Source organism: Eschrichtius robustus, chromosome 1 (genome assembly GCF_028021215.1).
Source record: "Eschrichtius robustus isolate mEscRob2 chromosome 1, mEscRob2.pri, whole genome shotgun sequence".
NCBI lineage: Eukaryota > Metazoa > Chordata > Mammalia > Artiodactyla > Eschrichtiidae > Eschrichtius > Eschrichtius robustus.
In genome coordinates this window covers 175070681-175094133 of record NC_090824.1, presented here as the reverse complement: position 1 = coordinate 175094133, position 23453 = coordinate 175070681, and the positions used below count along the sequence as shown (strand labels likewise).

The following is a 23453-nucleotide window of genomic DNA, read 5'->3' as shown; positions in this document are numbered from 1 at the left end:
TTAATAAAAATTGAAGGACTTACCTTAACAGTTTTATGTTTCTGTTTTTGATTTAATATTTTCAAATATTTAAAACATTTATATGACTTGAAAGTCAAAATTATATTAAAAGATATATTTAGAGTCTTATCTTTGCCACTCCATTCTTTCCACTCTGATAGGTGGTCATTTTTACTGATTTCTGATTTACCCTCCTTATGTTGCTTTTTGCAAAAATAAGCAAATATATTGTATGTATTTTTAAGGTTAGATTTATTGAGGTTTAATTTACATACACTAGGATTTACCTATTTTAGTGTACAGTTTCATGAAGTTTTACCAATCACTACCTTATCAGCAACTGTTTTTATATTAATGGATAGGATTTTGAAGTTGGAGTGGCAGGGAAGACATTTCTAGGCAGAATGAATGAATGGGGTAGGAAAAGTGTAGAGGGTGGGAAGTTCAAGAGAAAGATAAATAAAAACAAATTATTTTATGCTTTTAATAATAGCTAACATTTTTGAACATTATGTTCAGGCATTTATGTACTAATTATTTTATGTGTATAGTCTAAGTTTATTTTATATAGTCCTTCACTACAACACTCTGAGACGTGGTGCTATTATCTATATTGACAGATGGGAACACCGAGGTATACAGGTGTGAAAGAGCCCAAAGTAGCATAGTTCATGACTAGTAAAACTAGTTTGAAGCCAGATTTGTCAGACTCAAGAACCCCACACTCTTAACCGCTGAACTATCTAGTATATAAATGTAGCTTCTCAGATATTTTAACAACTGTCACGTACACTGGAATTCCTTTTTTCTCCATACTACATATTTCCAGTTCCTGTGGTGGTTTCTCATATAATATGCCGCCTAGGTCTCTTGGCCACTTTTCTTTGGAAATTCTCTGATTTGCCAAGATTATCTTATATATAATAGAATTAGAGCCAGACCAGACCTGATACTCCAAGTGTTGTCTGCCCATTCAGTGTCCTTGGGACTTTTACTTTCCTAGGACAATATATTTCTATTAATGTAGCCTAAGTTTACATTGGCTTTTTTAGGAGCTGTATATACTGTTGGTTCTTGTGGTAGGTCATGATGCCAGCTAAAACCTCAAGGTTCCAATAAATATTTGTTCATTGGTCAAATGTTATTTTAGTCAAATAAATGAGAAATATATTTGGCTTCTAGAGTAATGTTGAACACAGATACTATGTTCAGAAAAGTTTGAGACATTTTCATGAATAGCTTTGAAACGTGCCCAGCAAAATCTTGTATCCTCTGTTGAATCTTTAGCTTGCTTGTTTGTTCTCACTCTTACCGCTGTGAGGCATCTGTTTGTCAGGAGCACCTTTGACATCTCAGGGCTTGTGGCCGTCAGGAGTTGGTGTGCCTGCTGCAAAGCCCAGCTGTGAACTGGGGTGGGGCTGTTTAGGTCCACTGTCGGAATGACATGTCGTGTGCCGTGTTTTAGTGCTTTTCTTGTGACGTTAATTCTACTCTGATTTTTCTATTTTTTATTTTTTTATTCACTTGTCAAATCTTATACTTGTTAGTTAATTGGAACGCTTTTTTCTGTTCTCTTATTGAAACTGCTCTGGATAATTGTAGCTTTATTCTGTTTTATAAGTCTTGACATAAGTGTCTTTTTTGGTAAATAAACCTCAGTGTGCAAGTGAATGAAGGAAAAGTAAAACCATTTGAAATGAGTGAAGGTACAACTCAGTGGACTAACTGTGAAAAAGATTTTTTCTAGTCCTTTTATCATATAATTTGAGTATTTTCTTTATATATTGTATGTCCAGTATATGAACAAGTCAACTTCTTTTATATTCAGTCCCATCAGATGTTAATTATATGGATTGAATATTTATTGAACACTTGCTATATGCCAGGTACCCTTCTAGGTTTGGGGGTAGGGAGGGTGCAACAGAAGGAAAAAAGTAAACAAAAATGCTATCCCTATTGGAGCTTCCATTAGTGGGAGACTGACTATAGATAAATAAGGAGAAGCATTTCAGATGGTGATATAATCTGATATAAAAGTGTATCAGATGGATATGGAGATGAAAGGAGGGAGTGAGGGTGGGGCTACTGTTTTAAATAGGGTGACCAGGGAAGGCATCGTCATATAGAAGTAGCTGTTATAAGAATTACATGGTAGGAAATAATATTTGAATTCGTTAAACTAGGACTTTTTCAGAATGAGCACCGGGTCTCTCACATGTTGGTAATTGCACTGGTATCTGGTTCCGACATAAAGGGATGGAGGAGCAGCTTAGAGCATCTCCTCTGTGCTGGGAGACAGGAGTCCACTGTGCTGGGAGAGTGTCCCTGTCAGGCTCAAGGCTTGGAGGAGGGAGGGAGATGAAAAGAGGGAAAGAGTGGGGAATTTAAGAATACACAGTAGATTTTCATTTTTATTTTAAGAGAAGTTATGCGATAACTCAACAATAAACTGTTGGTAAGAGCTTTAGGTTCCAACAGGCAGTGTCCACCAGAGTGACCCCCAAGTTGTAAGTGCTTTGCAGTGGTGACTCGTGTTTCCTTTGGCTGTTTTACACCTTCCCCTGAAACTACACTTGTGTCTTAAGTAGGGGGCTGTGTGGTAATAGAATATTTCTTTTTAGCCTTATGCTTTTACTGTGTGTGCAGTCTGTCCATTGTTTTAAAGCTAGGTTGTAAATATTAATTTAAAAAGTTAAATGTAGTCAGCTGTCATGAATAGCCTAATGATCATTTTAATTTTCAGTTTTGTTGATTTCAGCTATAGTCTTGGGGGAAATAATGTTTAAAATATCAAAATATTCAACTGTCAACAGATATAAAAGAAATGGTTAAGAGTTTATTTTTAAAGCTATAGTTGTTTTTAAAGTAGCCGTATGGTTTAAGAAAGGGGAAGAAGGAGATGGAACCAGAAAATTTTCTTTTCCTTTGACTTTGTCTTTCTACCAGCTATCTACAGTAGCAGGGATCCTGACTCGTAGGAAGAACTGAGGGTTTCTTAGGTGGTAGTTCATAGCTTTCTCCTGATCTACTTTTTAGTGTAAAAAGCAGTGAACTGCTTATCTAGGACTTCATGAAAGTGACTGGCAGCATAACCAGCATCTAAATTTCTTTGAGGTCAAATTGTTCTTGGTATCTAAGCTGCTTTTCCATTGAATGCCAGAGTGTATCTTAGCATACAGAAAAAAAAAATGAAGTGCATTGAGAATTTTAGGCAGTTGCTGGAGTATAGATCAGAGTTGTCAAAAAAACAGATAGATGCCTTCATGAATAATAGTTTTTCAAAGTCTTATTTATCTTGTACCTAATAAGAGGTATAATTATACATGTTGCATTTAATTAATTACTGGTTATAATTACTTGTAATTGTAGTGTAAAATTGAAGGCTTAATAGCTGATCTATTGTAATTATGACAGTTGATTTTAAAGTGTTATGAAACTGTCAGTTTATTTTAAAGCAATGTCCAAACTCCCATATTTTAAATTGCACATTGCCTTAGAAGAGCCTCAGATAACATAAAATATTTAAACTTTATTTTCACATTTTCTTTTCCTCAGTGTCCTATTGTGAGTGTGTGCTTTTTGAAAAATTCTTTTTTAGGCCTAATGGGGCTGTTTGAAAAACGTCGATTCAGAAAATTCCTGGTGTATGTTGCCAACTTTGATGAGAATGATCCTAGAACTTTTGAGGGCATTGATCCTAAGAAGACGGCAATGCGAGAGGTGTATAAGAAATTTGACCTGGGCCAAGATGTTATAGATTTTACTGGTCATGCCCTGGCACTTTACAGAACTGATGAGTAAGTTTTTTGGTTTTTAGATTTATATTTTTCTTGGAATTCTTCACTGAATTTCCCAATTCTGCAGAGTGGAAATTCTAACAAAACAAATATATAGCTCTATTATACTACCAAAGAAGAAGTTCTAACTGCAAATTAGAGTTAGAACCTTTTAAGTAAAATATGGAGATGTTGAATTAAAATCCATTCAGAAAAAGATTTTAAATTGAATATAAGAATGCAAACCAAAGCCCTTTTCTAATGGTCATTTCCTTTTGTCTAGCTATTTAGATCAACCATGTTGTGAAACCATTAATAGGATTAAACTTTACAGTGAATCTTTGGCAAGATATGGCAAAAGCCCATACCTTTATCCACTCTACGGCCTTGGAGAACTGCCACAAGGATTTGCACGGTGAGAGCCCATGTTTAATCTTTGTGCTAAATAAAACCTCACTGATCCTGAACCTCGTCTTGAATGGTAGTTTATGATATGGTTGTGGTTGTGAATAATGAGACAAGATTTGTCTGTGAGTGGTGAGGTGCTTTTTGTTTTTATTGAAGTAAAATTTATATACAGTGAAACCATATATCTGTGGTTAAAAAAAAAGAGTTGGACGTATATATAGACCTGTGTAACCAAAACTCCAATCTAGATGTAGAACATTTTCCTTACTCCAGAAGTTCCCTTGTATCCCCTCATAATCACCACCACCCCTGCACTGTAACAACTACATTTGTGATTCCTATCACCATAGAACACTTTTGCCTGTTTTTGAAGTTTTATTATTTATATATGTACTCACTTTTTTAAAAAAAATATTTTTTTATTTATTTATGGCTGCGTTGGGTCTTTGTTGCTGCGCACGGGCTTTCTCTAGTTGAAGTGAGCAGGAGCTACTCTTTGTTGTGTACTCATTTTTATCTGGCTTTTGCTTAACAATATTTTTGAGATTCAGCCATGTTGATGCATGTGCTGTTAATTCATTTAAAAAATACTGAGTAATGTTTCATTATGTGAATTATGTGAATATACCACATTGTCCTGTTGATGGACATCTGGGTAGTTTTCAAAACGTTTTGGGGTATTATGAATGAAGCTACTATGAACTTTTGTGTAAAATTGTGTATGGACATCAGTTGTCATTCTTTTGGGTACATATCCAGGAGTGGAATTGCTGGCTGATATGGCAAGTATATGTTTAACTTGATAAGACTGCCCAACAACTTTCCAGAGTGGTTGTACCATTTTACATTCACTTAGCAGCATGTGAGAGTTCTGGTTGCTCCACATAGCTGCCAACGTTTAGTATTGTCAGTCTTCTTAATTTTAATGACCCAAGTAGGTGTGAAATGCTATCTCATTATGGTTTTAATTTACATTTCCTGAGGACTAACGTTGATCACCTTTTCATGAGCTTGTTTTGTATAATTTTGTGGTGTGAGTGTTCATTTCTTTTGCCCATTTTTAGGATTGGGCTGTCTTTTTGTTTTTGATTTGTAGGCAATCTTGATGTATCCTGACTGCAAGTCTTCTGTCAGTATACGTATTATAAATGTTTCTCTTAGTCTGTGGCTTGTCTTCTGATAAGCAGAAGTTTTAAATTTTGCTAATTTACCAAAGTGTTTTTTTTTTTTAATGTTTAGTGTTTTTTGGTTCCTAAGAAGCTTTGCCTACCTCAGGAGCACAAAGATACTCTCCTATGTCTTTTTCTAGAAGCTTTATAGTTTTAGCTTTGTGTTTAAATCTGTGATTCATCCTGAAATCATGTTGGTGTGTGAGGTGAGGCTTGAGGTTCACTTTTTTCTGTACTGATATTTAGTTGTTCTAGCACCATTTGTTGTAAAGTTGTCTTGGTGCCTTTGTGAAAAATCAGTTGGCCATATACACATGTCTATTTTGTTCCAATGATCTATTTATTTTTCCTATTCCATTACTACACCATCCTGATTATTACAGTTTTTTATAGTAAGTCTTGAAATCAGGTAATATATAAATCCTTCAACTTTGTTCTTTTTCAAAATTGGTTTGTCTATTCCAGGTCCTTTGCATTTCTACATAGATTTTAGAACAAGGTATCAATTTCTTGAAAAAATTATTTGGTGTGATTTTAGTTGGGATTGAGTTAAACCTATAGATCAATTTGGGAGAGAATTATCTTAATAACATTGAGTTTTCCAGTCCGTGAACGCTGTCTCTCACCATGTATTTAGGTTTTCTTTGGTTCAGCAGTATTTTGTAGCTTTCATTATAGAGATACAGCACTTTCTTGGTTCAAACTTATTCATAAGTATTATATGTTATTTTGATGCTGCTGTTAATGAAAGTTTCAATTTTATTTAAAGTTGTTTGCTGCTTATATACAGAAGTACAGTTGATTTTTATACTTCCTGTGACCTTGCACTTAGTCTGTTTTATAGATTTCTTAGAATTTTCCTTGTACACAGTTACATCATCAGTGAATAGAGAGATTAGCTTCTTCCTATACAACCTTTGTGTTTTTACCCTCTTGACTTTATGAACTGGCTAGTACTTCCAAAAGAATGAGGAATAGAAGTGGTGAAGATGGACATTCTTGCTTTGTTTCCAGCCTTAAGGGGAATGTTTTCAGTATTTTATTATTAAATATGTTTTCTGTAGGTTTTTTTTAATAGGCAGTTTTGTCAGATTAAATTCCGTTTTATTCATAGCTTGCTGAGAATTTTTATTATGAATGGGTGTTGACATTGAGTTAATAATGCAGACTTTATGCTATTGTGAATTTTATAGATTGATTTTTGGATATTAAATTAACCTTGCATTCTTAGAGCAAACACTACTTATTCATGATGTATTTTCCTTTTAATTTATTGTTGGATTTAATTTGCATATATGTGTGTGTATGTATGCGTTTGTGTGTGCCTGTTTGTATGTGTACATTCACACACGAGTTCTTGTGCCTATGTTCATGAAAGGTAGTGGTTTATAATTCCTGTAATATTCTTGTCTGTTTTTTTGTATCAGGGTTTAATAGACTCATAACATGAGTTGGAAGAGTTTCCTCCTACTCTGTCTTCTGAAAGAGGTTGTGAAAAATGGTATTGTGCTTAAAGGTTTGATAGAATTGACCAATGAAGCCATCAGGGCCTGTGGAACTTTTCTTATGGGAAGGCTTTTGAGTGTTAATTCATTTTCTTTTAATAGAAATAAGGCTGTTCAAATGTACTATTTCTTATTTTCAGTTGTGTTTTTCAAGGAATTTGACTATTTCAAACAAGTTCTTGAACTTTTTGACAAAAAGTTGTTCAAAATATTTCTTTATTATGTTTTTGATGTCTATAGGATCTTTAGTGAGGTTCCCATCTTCATTCTTGTGATGGATAATTTATAATTTCTCTTTTCTTGATGGGATTTCATCAATTTTATTAATCTTTTCAAAGTGCTAAATTTTTAGCTTTGTTAATTTCCTTTGTAGTTATTTTTTATTTTACTGATTTCTGTTCTTAATTTTTTCCTTTTACTTATTTGGGTTTTTTTTTTCTTTTAGTTTTTAAGGTTGAAACAGAATTGATTTTATACTTTTCTTCTCTGACATAAACATTTGAAGGTCTAAATTTCCCTCTAAATATGTACCATCAAATATGGTACCCTATCTTTCCTATGATTTTTTTTTTTCTTTGACCCTTGGGTTATTTGAAAGTATAGTATTTAATTCCTAAACATTTGAGGATTTCCCTAAATATCGTACTGACATCTAATTTAATTCCATTATGGTCAGAGAACAAACTTGTAAATTTTCAGTCTTTGAAATTAATTAAGGCATAATTTATGGCAAAATATATGATCTGTTTTAGTGAGTATGCCCTTGAAAGAATTCTGCATGCATGTTCTAGAAAGGTAGCTCATAGAGTTGTTCAAATGTATATTCTTACTGATTCTTTTTCTAGTTTTGTTGCTGAGAGAGGGTCTTCTACCACAATTGTGGATTTATCTGTTTCCTACTTTAGTTCTGTCAGTTTCTACTTCAGACATTTAAAGCTCTTTTACTAGGTGATACTAATTTCTGATTACATCAAGTCTTCCTTGTCTCATACTAATATAACCATACCAACTTGTTTACTGTTTGAACAATTTTTTTTTTTCCTTTTGCTTTTAAACCCTCTGTGTCTTTATATTTAAAGTGAGTCTCTCACAGACAGCATATAGTTGAATATTGCTTTTTTATCCAATGTGACCACCTTGGCCTTTTAATGAAATTTTTTAGTCATTTATTTTTAATATAATTATTGATATGGTTGGGATTAGATCTGTTGTTTTGCTGTTCCCTCCCCCGCCCAGGTTCCTCTTTACTTTTTTGGAATTAATCAAATATTTTCATCTTAATTGCTTAATTTTTAGCTGTGCCTTTTCATTTCCAATTTTTTAGTGCTCACTCCATAAATTGTAATATCATCCTTCATTTATCACAGTTATTTGGAGTTAATACTGTCCTTCTTTACATAAACTGTAAGAACTTTGCAACAATTTCATCCCATTTACTATTCTCCTTTGTGCTGTTGTTGCCTATATTTTATGTCTACATACTTTATTAAACCCCACAGTACAACATTAGAATTTCTGCATTAAACAGTCAGTTTAAAGAAATGAAGGGAAGGAAAAATGTAATGATTTGTCCACATTTTTACCATTTTTGATGCTATTCATTTTTTCTTATAAATCCTTGTTTCCATCTGTTGTCATTTCTCTTCAGCTTTTCATTGGCATTCTTGTAGTTACTGTTGATGATCTCTCAGCTTTTGTTTATCTGAAAGTGTTACGTCACCCTCATTTTTGAAGGACTTTTGTTGGCTTAAGATTTTTTTTATTCAGCACTTTATAGCTGTTGTTACCTTCACTTGTGGCCTGCTTTGTTTATGAGAAGTTAGCTGTCAACTGTAATAAATAGTTGTTTCTGTGTTTTTGTTTTTTGTTTGTTTTTTGTTCTTCTGGTTGCTTTCAAGATTTTCTTTGTGTTTTTAGGAGTATAACTAGGATTTGCCTAGGTGTGGTTTTGCTTGGGATTTGCTGAACTGCTTGGATGTGTAAGTCAATTTTTTAGCTCAAGCTGGGAATTTTAAAATCATTATCCTCTTCAGATATTATGTCCCATTTTCTCTCTTGTCCTCTGGGACACCGATTGCTTGTATGTTAGATACTTGGTATTATTCCATAGTATAGTGGTCTCCAACCCCTGGTAAAGGTCCTCAGCCTGTTAGGAACCAGGCCGCACAGCAGGAGGTGAGTGGCGGGTGAGCGAGTGAAGCTTCATCTGCTGCTCCCCATTGCTCGCGTTACCGCCTGAACCATCCCCCCCATCACTCGCATTACCACCTGAACAAACTCTGCCCCCGCCCCCCCTGCCCCTGGTCTGTGGAAACACTGTCTTCCATGAAACCGGTCCCTGGTGCCAAAAAAGTTGGGGACCGCTGCCATAGGTCACTGAGGCTCTGCTCATTTTTTTGTTCATTTTGTTTATCTGTTTATGTTTCATATTGGGTAATGCGTGTTCATTTAAGTTCACTAGTTCCTTTTTCTGTTACTTCCAATAAGCTGTTAATCACATTCAGTGAGTTTTAATTTTTTAAAAAATATTTTTTCAATTGATCTAGAATTTCCATTTTTTAAATATAGTTTTCATTTTTTTTGTGAGATTTTCTGTTTATTCATTTTGACTTTCACGAATGTATAACGTTCTTTTTTTTTTTTAATAGATCTTTATTGGAGTATAATTGCTTCACAATATTGTGTTAGTTTCTTTTGAACAACAAAGCGAATCAGCCATATGCATACACATGTCCCCGTATCCCCTCCCTCTTGAGTCTCCCTCCCATCCTCCCTATCCCACCCCTCTAGGTCATAGCAAAGCACCGAGCCGATCTCCCTGTGTTATGCTGTTGCTTCCCACCAGCTAACTGTTTTACATTCGGTAGTGTATATATGTCGATGCTACTCTCACTTAGCCCCAGCTTCACCCTCCGACCCCATGTCATCAAGTCCATTCTCTATGTCTACCTCTTTATTCCTGCCCTGCAACTAGGTTCATCAGTACCTTTTTTTTTTTTTTGATTCCATATATATGCGTTAGCATACAGTATTTGTTTTTCTCTTTCTGACTTACTTCACTCTGTATGACAGACTCTGGGTCCATCCACCTCACTACAAATAACTCAGTTTCGTTTTTTTTTTTAAAATTAATTAATTAATTTATTTTTGGCTGTGTTGGGTCTTCGTTTCTGTGCGAGGGCTTTCTCTAGTTGTGGCAAGTGGGGGCCACTCTTCATCGCGGTGCGCGGGCCTCTCACTATCGCGGCCTCTCTTGTTGCGGAGCACAGGCTCCAGATGCACAGGCTCAGTAGTTGTGGCTCACGGGCCTAGTTGCTCCGCGGCATGTGCGATCCTCCCAGACCAGGGCTCGAACCCGTGTCCCCTGCATCAGCAGGCAGATTCTCAACCACTGCGCCACCAGGGAAGCCCAATTTTGTTTCTTTTTGTGGCTGAGTAATATTCCATTGTATATATGTGCCACATCTTCTTTATCCATTCATTTGTTGATGGACATTTAAGTTGGTTCCATGTCTGGCTATTGTAAATAGTGCTGCAGTGAACATTGTGGTGCATGTCTCTTTCTGAATTATGGTTTTCTCACGGTATATGCCCATTAGTGGGATTGCTGGGTCATATGGTAGTTCTATTTTTAGTTTTTTAAGGAACCTCCATACTGTTTCCCATAGAGGTTGTATCAATTTACATTCCCACCAACAGTGTAGGAGGGTTCCCTTTTCACCACACCCTTTCCAGCATTTATTGTTTCTAGCTTTTTTGATAATGGCCATTATGTCTGGTGTGAGGTGATACCTCATTTTAGTTTTGATTTGCATTTCTCTAATAATTAGTGATGTTGAGCATCTTTTCATGTGCCTCTTGGCCATCTGTATGTCTTCCTTGGTGAAATGTCTATTTAGGTCTTTTGCCCATTTTTTAACTGGATTGTTTGTTTTTTTGATATTGAGCTCCATGAGCTGTTTGTATACTTTGAAGATTAATCCTTTGTCGGTTGTTTCATTTGCAAATATTTTCTCCTATTCTGAGAGTTGTCTTTTTGTCTTGTTTATGGTTTCCTTTGCTGTTCAAAAGCTTTTAAGTTTAATTAAGTCCCATTTGTTTATTTATTTATTTATTTTCTTTTTTTTTTTAACACCACATTTGTTTATTTATTTTTGGCTGTGTTGGGTCTTTGTTTCTGTGTGAGGGCTTTCTCTAGTTGTGGCGAGTGGGGGCCACTCTTCATCGCAGTGCGTGGGCCTCTCACTATCGCGGCCTCTCTTGTGGAGCACAGGCTCGAGACGCGCAGGCTCAGTAGTTGTGGCTCACGGACCCAGTTGCTCCGCGGCATGTGGGATCTTCCCAGACCAGGGCTTGAACCTGTGTCCCCTGCATTGGCAGGCAGATTCTCAACCAGTGCACCACCAGGGAAGCCCCCGATTTGTTTATTTTTGTTTTTATTTCTGTTACTCTAGGAGGTGGGTCAAAAAATAGATGTTGCTGTGGTTTATGTCAGAGTGTTTTTCCTATGTTTTCCTCTAAAAGTTTTATAGTGTCTGGTCTTACATTTAAGTCTTTAATCCATTTGGAGTTTATTTTTCTGTATGGTGTCAGGTAGTGTTCTAATTTCATTCTTTTACATGTAGCTGTCCAGTTTTCCCAGCACCACTTATTGAAGAGGCTGTCTTTTCTCCATTGTATGTTCTTGCCTCCCTTGTCGTAAATTAGGTGCCGATATGTGCGTGGGTTTATCTCTGGGCATTCTATCCTGTACCATTGATCTATATTTCTGTTTTTGTGCCAGTACCATACTGTCTAGATTATTGTAGCTTTGTGGTATAGTTTGAGGTCGGGGACCCTGATTCCTCCAACTCCATTTTCTTTCTCAAGATTGCTTTGGCTATTCGGGGTCTTTTGTGTTTCCATATGAATTGTAAGATTTTTTGTTCTAATTCTGTGAAGAATGCCATTGGTAGTTTGATAGGGATTGCATTGAAACTGTAGATTGCTTTGGGTAGTATAGTCATTTTCACAGTATTGATTGTTCCAATCCAAGAACATGGTATGTTTCTCCATCTGTTTGTGTCATCTTTGATTTCTTTCATCAGTGTTTTATAGTTTTCTGAGTACAAGTCTTTCGCCTCCTTAGGCAGGTTTATTCCTAGGTATTTTATTCTTTTTGTTGCAGTGGTAAATGGGAATGTTTCCTTAATTTCTCTTTCTGATTTTTCGTTGTTGGTGTATAGGAATGCCAGAGATTTCTGTGCATTAATTTTGTATCCTGCAGCCTTACCAAATTCATTGATTAGTTCTAATAGTTTTCTGGTGGCATCTTTAGGATTTTCTATGTATAGTATCATGTCATTGGCAAATAGTGATAGTTTTACTTCTTCTTTTCCTATTTGTATTCCTTTTGTTTCTTTTTCTTCTCTGATTGCTGTGGCTTGGACTTCCAAAACTATGTTGAATAAGAGTGGCAAGAGTGGACATCCTTGTCGTGTTCCTGATCCTAGTGGAAATGCTTTCAGTTTTTCACCATTGAGTATGATGCTTGCTGAGGGTTTGTCATATATGGCCTTTATTATGTTGAAGTAGGTTCCCTCTATGCCCATTTTCTGGAGAGTTTTGATCATAAATGGGTGTTGAATTTTGTCAAAGGCTTTTTCTGCATCTTTTGAGATGATCATATGGTTTTTATTCCTTAATTTGTTAATGTCGTGCATCACCTTGATTGATTTGTGTATATTGAAGAATCCTTGCATTCCTGGGATAAACCCCACTTGATCATGGTGTATGATCCTTTTAATGTGCTGTTGGATTCTGTTTGCTAGTATTTTGTTGAGGATTTTTGCATCTATGTTCATCAGTGATATTGGCCTGTAGTTTTCTTTTGTGATATCTTTTTCTGGTTTTGGTATCAGGGTGATGGTGGCTTTGTAGAATGAATTTGGGAGTGTTTCTCCATCTGCAGTTTTTTGGAAGAGTTTGAGAAGGATTGGTGTTAGCTCTTCTCTAAATGATTGATAGTATCCACCTGTGAATCCATCTGGTCCTGGACTTTGTTTGTTGGAAGATTTTTAATTACGGTTTCAATTTCATTACTTGTGATAGGTCTGTTTATATTTTCTTATTCTTTCTGGTTCAGTCTTGGAAAACTGTACCTCTCCAAGAATTTGTCCATTTCTTCGTGGTTGTCCATTTTATTGACATATAGTTGTTTGTAGTAGTCTCTTATAATCCTGTGTATTTCTGCCATGTCAGTTGTGTGATTTCTCCTTTTTCATTTCTAATTTTATTGATTTGCGTCTTCTCCTTTTTTTTCTTGATGAGTCTGGCTAAGGGTTTATCAATTTTGTTTATCCTCTCAAAGAACCAGCTTTTAGTTTTATTGATATTTGCTATTGTTTTTTCGTTTCTATTTCATTTATTTCTGCTCCGATCTTTATGATTTCTTTCCTTCTACTGACTTTGGGTTTTCTTTGTTCTTCTTTCCCTAGTTGTTTTAAGTGTAGGGTTAGATTGTTTATTTAAGATTTTTCTTGTTTCTTGAGGTGAGATGGAATTGCTATAAACTTCCCTCTTAGAACTCCTTTTGCTGTGTCCCATAGGTTTTGGGTGATCGTGTTTTCCTTGTCATTTGTTTCTATGTGTCTTTTTATTTCTTTGATTTCTTCAGTGATCTCTTGGTTATGTAGTAGTGCACTGTTTAGCCTCCATGTATTTGTGTTTTTTACAGTTTTTTTCCTGTAATTGATTTCCAGTAGCATTGTGGTCAGAAAAGATGCTTGATACGATTTCAGTTTTCTTAAATTTTCTGTGGCTTGATTTGTGACCCAAGATGTGATCTATCTTGGAGAATGTTCCATGTGCACTTGAGAAGAAAGTGTATTCTGCCACTTTTGGATGGAATGTTCTATAAATGTCAATTAAGTCTATCTGGTCTGTTGTGTCATTTAAAGCTTGTGTTTCCTTATTTATTTTCATTTTGGATGATCTGTCCATTTGTAAGTGGGTTGTTAAAGTCCCCTACTATTGTTGTGTTACTGTCGATTTCTCCTTTCATGGTTGTTAGTATTTGCCTTATGTATTGAGGTGCTCCTATGTTGGGTGCATAAATATTTATAATTGTTATATCTTCTTCTTGGATTGATCCTTTGATCATTATGTAGTGTCCCTCCTTATCTCTTGTAACAGTCTTTATTTTAAAGTCTATTTTATCTGATACCGAGTATTGCTACTACAGTTTTCTTTTGATTTCCATTTGTGTGGAATATCTTTTTCCATCCCTTCGCTTTCAGTCTGTATGTGTCCCTAGGTCTGAAGTGGGTCTCTTATAGACAGCATATATATGGGTCTTGTTTTTGTATCCATTGAGCCAGTCTGTGTCTTTTGGTTGGGGCATTTAATCCATTTACATTCAAGGTTATTATCGATATGTATGTTCCTATTACCATTTTCTTAATTGTTTTGGGTTTGTTTTTGTGGGTCTTTTCTTCTCTTGTGTTTCCCGCTTAGAGAAGTTCCTTTAGCATTTGTTGCAAAGCTGGTTTGGTGGTGCTGAATTCTCTTAGCTTTTGCTAGTCTGAAAAGCTTTTGACTTCTCCATCAAATCTAAATGAGACCTTGCTGGGTAGAGTAATCTTGGTTGTAAGTTTTTCTCTTTCATCACTCTAAGTATATCCTGCCAGTCCCTTCTGGCCTGCAGAGTTTCTGCTGAAAAATCAGCTGATAACCTTATGGGGATTCCTTTGTATGTTATTTTTTGTTTTTCCCTTGCTGCTTTTAATATTTTTTCTTTGAATTTAATTTTTGTTCGTTTGATTAATATGTGTCTTGGTGTGTTTTTCTGAGGGTTTATCCTGTATGGGACTCTGTGCTTCCTGGACTTGACTGACTATTTCCTTTCCCATGTTAGGGAAGTTTTCCACTATAATCTCTTCAAATATATTCTCAGACCCTTTGTTTTTCTCTTCTTTTTCTGGGACCCCTATAATTCGAATGTTGGTGCACTTAGTGTTGTCCCAGAGGTCTCTGAGATTGTCCTCAATTCTTTTCATTCTTTTTTCCTTATTCTGCTCCTCGGCCTTTATTTCCACCATTGTCTTCCAGGTCACTTATTCATTCTTCTGCCTCAGTTATTCTGTTATTGATTCCTTCTAGTGTATTTTTCATTTCAGTTATTGTGTTGTTCATCTCTGTTAGTTTGTTCTTTAGTTCTTCTAGATCTTTGTTAAACATTTCTTGTATTTTCTCAATCTGTGCTTCCATTTTATTTCTGAGATTCTGGATCATCTTTACTATCGTTACTCTGAATTATTTTCAGGTAGATTGCTTATTTCCTCTTTATTTATTTGGTCTTGTAGGTTTTTACCTTGCTTCTTCATCTGTGACATATTTTTTTGCCATCTCCCTTCTTTTTTTATTTTTTGTTAGTGGGATTATGTTCCTGTTTTACTAGTTGTTTGGCCAGAAGCTTCCAACACTGGAGTTTGTAGGCTATTGGGTAGAGCTGGGTCTTGGTGCTGAGATGAGGAACTCTGTGAGACCTCACTCCGATGAATATTCCCTGGGGCCTGAGGGTCTCTGTTAGTCCAGTGGTTCGGACTCAGAGCTCCCACCACATGAGCTTCCACCCGACCCCTGGCTCACGAATCAAGGAATCAAGATCCTGCAAGCCGCGTGGGGTGGCAAAAAAAAAAGAATAACAAAGTAAAAAGTAAAATTAGACTAGGAAACTAAGATGTATTAGAAAGAATGTAAAAATAAAAATATAGATGAATCAACAACCAGAAGGTACATCAGTACCACAATAGTAAAAAAGAGGAGGGGAAAAAAAAAAAAAGCCAGAGGTGGAAGGCCCTTGGCTGTGGAGAGCAGGGGCCTAAACAAGGGCAAGGTTTGGGTGGTAGGTGGGGCCAATGCTCAGGACCCACAGGGCTGGAAAAGGCGCTGGGGGCTGTGAGGGGTGGGGCTTAGGCTCAAGGAACAGAAGGGGCCCAGGCGTGCCCCCCACCCCTGGTCTCAGAAGGCAGGGGACCTCACCTGGGAGCCCAGCAGGCTCCCTGTGCCTGAGTGGGCGGGGCATTGGCCCTCTGCTCCTCCTGGAGGGCCCCTCCTGCGTGCCTCTCCTCTTCTCCCCTCGGCCTCCTTCCTATGCCCCCAAGGACCCATGTGACCTGGAGGGGGCTTTGGAGGGAGGGGGATCGGCCTGGGAGCTCAGCAGGCTCCCCGTGCCTGAGTGCGCGGGGTGACAGTAACCCTCTGCTCCTCACCCACTCCTCCGGAGGGCCCCTCCCGCTTGCCTCTCATGTACTCCCCTCGGCCTCCTTTCTGTGCCCCCCAGGACACATGTGGCCTGGATGGTGCTTTGGAGGTGGGGGAACCGGCTTGGGAGCTCAGCAGGCTCCCCGTGCCCGAGTGGGTGGGGCAATCGCCCTCCGCTGCTCTCCCGCTCTTCCTGGAGACTCCCTCCCACCTGTGTCTCCTGATCTCCCCAGCCTCAGGGGCGCCGATCTTGTCTGGCCTCCACTTCTCCTCCCTCCCTCTGTCCCCTTACGTCCTACTGGTTCATTATGGGGTTCCTCCTGTCTGCTGTGGGTCAGAGTCCCCCACCAGAGGCTGGCAGCCGCCCTAGTTGTGGGGAGACGCTAACTCCGTGTCTTCCCACATCGCCCTCTTGACTTCTCCCCTATAACATTCTTGAACATAGATCTTAGAACAAGGATGTTTGTCCTTGTATATATTCGTAGTAGCTGCATTTAACTCCCTGCGTATTTTAGCATCAGTAATCTGGGCATGTTTGTGTTGATCGCTCTTCCTCTTTACTTTTTTCCATTTTCTTTTTTTCCATGTGTCCAGTAATTTTTGATTGTATATTGGACATACTGATTGGTATATTGTAGAGATGCTGGATTCTTTCTGTGATGAGTGTTGATATTAGTTTTGAGTTGGCAGTTAAATTATTGGCTGTTCACCTTGAACTTTTGGAGACTTGATTTTATACTTTGTAGGTGGGGGGTCTTTTGTCTTTGGCTGAATCCTTAGTGAGGTGTGGTCTTCTGGGGTTTCATTGGAAAGCCCAAGGTATGTACCAAGTTCCTCTAATATGGCAGTTTCAAACTTCAAACTTACTTGTCCTTAAGGCCTGTAGCTGTAGTTTCTCCTCAAGTCATTTTGCCTTTTAGCTTTTGCTTTTTGCTGGGTTCCTTGGAGTCTCTCTCCTGTGTACAAGCATTTCTGGAGTTAGTTAAGGATTTGAAGACATTTTATAATTTGGTTGCTCCCCATTTTGGAAGATTTTCTCCCACAATTTTTATCTCCTCATACAGCCCCAAACTCTACCTTATGGCACCTTAAATCAGTAAGACTTTGGGTTTTTTGCTTCTGTTCTAGCTGTCCCATGTTACAAGGACTGGGTAGGTCATTCTGTCAGGGGAAGAGCCATACAAACCGCATGAAGATCTCATCCAGTTGCTTCCTTCAAGTCTCTTGTCTAGTTTCTGCCTGCTTTTACTCACTGTCCAGTGTGCTTCCTGATAGATTTTTGGTTGTTCAGAGTCTTAATTTTTAATATGCAGGAGGATTAGACTTACAAGCTGTTCTTCCATTATTGGTCAGTGTGGTTTGTTTGTTTGCACTTGATATTCATAACTACGAATGTGAGGCATCATTACATGGTTTTGACTGTTTTAGAATTGATGCTTTTATGACTTAAACTAATGCCTTCTGGAAGGAAATTGAACAAATACATGTTTCCTGTAACTCATTAAAATCTAAGAAAGGAGAATTTAGTAGTTGAAATAATTATAAATTACTGATTGATTATAATTACAATTATAATCACTAATTGTACTTTAAATACTTTTCTAGGCTAAGTGCTATTTACGGAGGTACCTACATGCTGAATAAACCAATTGAAGAAATCATTATGCAAAATGGAAAAGTGATTGGTGTAAAATCTGAAGGAGAGGTAAGTAGCTTTTACAATTTAAGAAATATTATATTCTTGTAAAGAAAATTTTATTGTTTAATAAGTACTGAATTTGGTATGAACATCGATCCTAGATTTCACACCATGTATGTTTTCTTTATGGTAACTTGGTATTCATAATGACTGAAAACTAATTATAGATAATGTTTAATATTTTCTGTTGTGTTGATTGTTGCTTAAGACTAAAATAGAAATTATGAATGAGCTCTAAATGGTAAGTATTATATATATAGTGTGGGTTGGTGCCTGTCTCCCAAATTTTCATTTAAATTTAGCTTTATATGTACCACTTATAACTTATTGGTTGAATTGGGGCTTCGCCAATACTATTTTATTATTTAATTTATTCTTACTTAATAAATTATTAAACATTAATAATGTTAATAATTATTACTATTAACATTATTTTATTTGGGGTTTAGCCAAGGAACTGGCCAGGTGGAGTTTTGAGCAGTGTTTCTCAAATTTGAATTGAATGTAAATTGTTAATTTTGTCAAAGTACATGTTTCTTATTCAGTAGGTCTGTGGTGGGTCTGCATTTTCTTGCAAGCTCTCAGATGGTGCCAGTGCTGTTGGTCTGCAAGCCAGACCATATTTCATGAACCATCAACTTTTACAAATGGAACTGTTCAAAAAAGAAACTGAAAAACTATGTTTAAAAAAATATTTTGGGATTCCTGATGGTGTTCTATGGGTTCAGACCATATAATCTATACTCACTAGCTGGCCATCTGACCCTTTATTGTTGTAGGTCTTTTGTAACTATCTTGTGCTTCCAGCATACACATAATAGATGTTTAGGAATAGGGATAAACGTCTTAATCTGATATCTCAAAGTTCTTTTTATTCATTCCATTTTTCTTTGCTTCAGACAACTGCTTCCTCTTAGGACATTTCAGGGCTTTGATATGAAGAGGAAGACTATAATATAATAATACATAATTTATCTTGCAACTTAAGTTTTACTTAGTAAGTATAGTCTTAAAAGGAGAGATTATGGTCTGTTTCTAATATTAGAACTATTTATAGACCACTTACTTTTCACTGGGTCCATTCACATATAATGACATTCCTTAAACACACTGTTTCATTTAATCCTAACAACCTCTTTGAGGTTGGGTAGAGCCAGGATTTGAACCCTCTTCTGCCCAGTTTTAAAACTTATGTGTTTTAAAACCATGAAACACACTGAAAACCATGCAACACACTTTTCCTAATATTTGAATAAGATTTAGAATTGATAGATTTGCTCCAGGAGAATTTATAGGGATTGTTGGCAAAGCTAGTTTTAATAGTTATCTATAATTCACTAATTATCTACAGTTAACTTGATGAAGATAACAGGCGATGTTCAAGGACGATGGCATCATTATACCCATTAGAAAGTCTTTAATGTTTTGTTACAGATTGCTCGCTGTAAGCAGCTCATCTGTGATCCCAGCTACGTGAAAGATCGAGTCGAAAAAGTGGGCCAGGTGATCAGGGTCATCTGTATCCTCAGCCACCCCATCAAGAACACCAACGATGCCAACTCCTGCCAGATCATTATTCCACAGAACCAAGTCAATCGGAAATCAGGTCAGTTTTGAAGATAAGCAGATGTTTGTAGAAATTCCAAATTTTATCTGCTCTGTTATAGTGAAGAGACTTTAGTTTACATATGGAAAATAAAATGTGATGTATCCCTTTTAGCTCATAGAGATCCTAAGTCATCACTTTGAAATGGAAACGTTTGCCTAGCAGCCCCGCCTTGGACTTGTACCCCCCTCTTTGGGCCTCCATTTCTTCCTCTGTAGAACTGAGAGGCTGGACTGGATGAGCAGGCAGTCTTGCCTGGTTTGAACACTGTGTGCTTGTGGAGGTTTATGCTTATTAGTTGACCTAATTTCCCTGTTACTTTGAGCTGATGACAGCACTGCTTTTATGTCATGATTTGTCAACTTAATACTTGTATTTGATTTTAGCAGTGTGCTAGAAAACAACTTTGATTTCTCTGATTGAGATCAGGACTTAGCAGGATTTCCCTGGTGGCGCAGTGGTTAAGAATCCGCCTGCCAATGCAGGGGACACGGGTTTGATCCCTGGTCTGGGAAGATCCCACATGCCATGGAGCAACTAAGCCCGTGCGCCACAATTACTGAGTCTGCACTCTAGAGCCCGTGAGCCGCAACTGCTGAGCCTACGCTCTGCAACTACTGAAGCCCACGCACCTAGAGCCTGTGCTCTGCAACAAGGGAAGCCACCACAATGAGAAGCCTGTGAACTGCAGCGAAGAGTAGCCCCTGCTCGCCACAAATAGAGAAAGCCCGCGTGCAACAATGAAGACCCAACGCAGACAAAAATAAATAATAAATTAAAAAAAAAAAAGATAAGGACTTAGCTCTGAAATTGTAATTCCTAATCTGTTTGCTTTAACCAGTTTTCATCCACTAGCTTTTCCCATCTTCCTTTCAGTTAGAAGCCCTAAAGCTTTTAATTTTTTTTTCCATGTAAGAAACGAAATCACAGAAGAATCTTAGGAGAACTAAGAGACACAGACTAAAGTAATCTTTCAAGTGTTCCCAAGTAGATCTCAGGGTCTGGGAGAGTCTAAAAAGAGTAAAGGGAGCCCGGTAATTATCTTCTATATTGGAAATTATGTAGTTACTTAGTGGTATACAGACAAGTAGAATCTATGGAATTATTATGAGCTTATGCCAACTCAAGAATAGCTTATTGTGTTTGCAATTTTATATTGCTTAAAAAATGAGAAATCAGTAGTTAAATAAATCCTATCTTAGCTATTCAAAACCTTTCTAAATGCAGGCTTCAGAGAGGAAGACAGGTTTCCACAGTGAGCTGTGACATCTGGGTAGAGAATGTCATCTCCCCGTCCACCGTTCACTGCCACATAAATCCTTCATCTCCAGTAGGCTATGAGTTGCTGAATATTTGTATATTTTATGTATGACCTTGTTTGTCTCCATATAGAACTTAAGCTTAGAAGATCCAGTCTGTTCCAAGTAATTTTAACTCACACCTCAATGAAGTATGGGTGAAACTGAGTGCATGCACAGGCCCAAGGTTTAAAGACCCTGGCAGTGAGGTGGCTTTGCTTGCTTGCAGATATCTATGTCTGCATGATCTCCTTCGCACACAACGTGGCCGCACAGGGCAAGTTCATTGCCATCGCCAGCACAACCGTGGAGACCAAGGAGCCCGAGAAAGAAATCAGACCAGCTCTGGAACTCTTGGAACCAATTGAGCAGAAGTAAGTGATGCGTTCATTTATAGCAGCTCAAACCCAGGATTGCCTTTGGCTCCATGGTGAGCAGAACCCCATGAGAACAATGAGAGTAGCCATCATCTCTTACCAGCCTGGGTTTTGAATTTCAGGCAGAGCAGTGAGTGGGCATGTCAACTTCCCTGCTTACTTAATTCTTTTTCCCCTCCAGATTCGTAAGCATCAGTGACCTCCTTGTACCAAAAGATTTGGGAACAGAAAGCCAGGTGAGTGGCAATCTGAAAAGGGTAATTACCAGGCTTTATTGGGAGACATCACTAAATAGTCTTAAGTCTTTGTGACTTTCATTTCCAGATCTTTATATCCCGTACATATGATGCGACAACTCACTTTGAGACAACCTGTGATGACATTAAGGACATCTATAAGAGGATGATGGGATCCGAGTTTGACTTTGAGGAAATGAAGCGCAAGAAAAATGACATCTATGGGGAAGACTAACAGCAGTACATGTTATCATCTAATTAGGACAAACTTAAAATTTGGCAAATGATGCATATTGTATGAAATCAATATTGTAAGGCCTGCTTTTGTAATCAAAGCTGAGAGATTGCAGAGCACTGTACCAGTAAATATTCCTCCCCTTTCTAATATCATGTATTAACTTGTTTTCATGGAGTGGTTCTTCAGAATTGGCAGGTTCCCACATTCTGTTCAATTTAACCAATACTGGCTTGTTTTTTCTAGTGAAGGATCAGTTTTAAAACATTGTGATACTGATACAGAGAACTTGATACAGTATTTGTATCTTTTAATCAGTGTAGCCTTTGCAGTTATGAGCTTCTGCTGCTCAAGAGCTGGGTCAGTACAGTTTGCGTGCCATCTGTCCTCTTGACATTAAGGAGATACGGAATCGAGTGTTCCATCGTTGGGGACAGCATCCCTCACTCCTCCCCACCCCTTTACATTTACATCAAGTGTTACAACAGTGCCCAGGAAGCATAGCCACAAGCTTGGTTTACGTGGGCCTCCAATTCTAACCAAACTCCAGACTTTGAGAGCCATTTTGGAGGAAGCCTGTGTGCGGTGTTTTAATCTAATAAATTTGATGAGAGCAGAGGGGAAGGAAACTATCATAAAGCAGGTAAATGTAGAAGCTTCTTTTGTATCCCAGGTGTGGCTTCTTCAATGGACCAAGCTGCTGCAACGCAGTATTGATTTGACAGAGCCTCTGCTTCAGTGATGTCTGTCTCACAATGGCTCCAAATGATTTCTGTACTGCAAAATAAAGCCAAACTCTGGAAACCAGCCCCCTCTTGTTGGTCTTTTGTGTCCTGACAGTTTAGAGCTAGTAAGTATGGTACTGGCCTTGACACAGCTGCTCATTTCCTTCACTAGAGCTGAAAACGGATGCTGGGGAGGAGTGCTGAAGACCTTAGCGGATGGTGGAGCGCCATCATCTGGCTTTACTGTGAGTAGACCCTGAATTACTTCTTGATACAGTGTAATTATTAGACTCTCTTAGATATCCTTAGTAGTGGTTTAGAACAAGGATTCATTCCCATCAGAGAGTAAGTGACGTCAGGTGGAATGGGTGCTTTAATATATTTATTTATTTAATAAATTAATCTTATTTTTGGCTGTGTTGGGTCTTCCTTGCTGTTCACGGCCTTTCTCTAGTTGTGGTGAGCGGGGGCTACCCTTCATTGTGGTGAGCGGGCTTCTTGTTGCAGAGCACGGGCTCTAGGCACATGGGCTCAGTATTTGTGGCACACGGGCTTAGTTGCTCTGTGGCATGTGGGATCTTCCCGGACCAGGGATTGAACCCGTGTCCCCTGCGTTGGCAGGTGGATTCTTAACCACTGCGCCACGAGGGAAGTCCCAGTATTTTCATTTAGTTCAGATTGTAGTTAGACATAGTTTTTAGTGGTACCTCCTTTCCCCTTGATTGTTACAAGCCTCACTGTATGTGCTGTCATTTACATTGAGGACGTTGTATTCTCTTTTATAGTTGAGTCTGAAGAACATAGACTAAGTAAGGTAGGTGCTCTGTTGAAGGATTTAGGGTAATAATAACTTCGATTATCCAAGTGATTACTTTAGCTCATTTTCTCAATCTCACACTATCCATTTTTGGCCAGAGAATTTTTTGTTGAAGGGGGGCTGTCCTGCACGTTGTATGCACCTCCCTGGCGTGACAACCCCAGATCACCCCGGTTGAAAACAACTGCTTCCTCTGCATAAGATTATCTAAAATTCCAGCAGGCCTTTCCCCTCTTTTCCTGCAGTATTTCACATTGTGAACCGTTAACGCAGGTGGAGGCACAAGCTGGGTTAGTAATATGAAGAAAGCACCAGAATGTCTTCATATTCTGCATTCGGCATATTTATTGGAACAACTA

The 23453-nt window shown here is 37.8% G+C and overlaps 1 protein-coding gene across 1 annotated transcript in view; it reads left to right on the top strand.

The window, feature by feature from the left end:
- Positions 1 to 22359, top strand: part of GDI2 (GDP dissociation inhibitor 2) — a 49904-nt gene extending 27545 nt beyond the window's left edge. The window contains exons 5-11 of the mRNA XM_068559767.1: positions 3599 to 3797; positions 4060 to 4191; positions 17707 to 17806; positions 19235 to 19406; positions 20934 to 21078; positions 21263 to 21317; positions 21406 to 22359. Of these exons, the coding sequence (XP_068415868.1) occupies positions 3599 to 3797; positions 4060 to 4191; positions 17707 to 17806; positions 19235 to 19406; positions 20934 to 21078; positions 21263 to 21317; positions 21406 to 21552 (950 nt within the window). The 3' untranslated portion in view covers positions 21553 to 22359. The remainder of the gene's footprint in view (positions 1 to 3598; positions 3798 to 4059; positions 4192 to 17706; positions 17807 to 19234; positions 19407 to 20933; positions 21079 to 21262; positions 21318 to 21405) is intronic.
- Positions 22360 to 23453: the final 1094 nt, after the last annotated feature.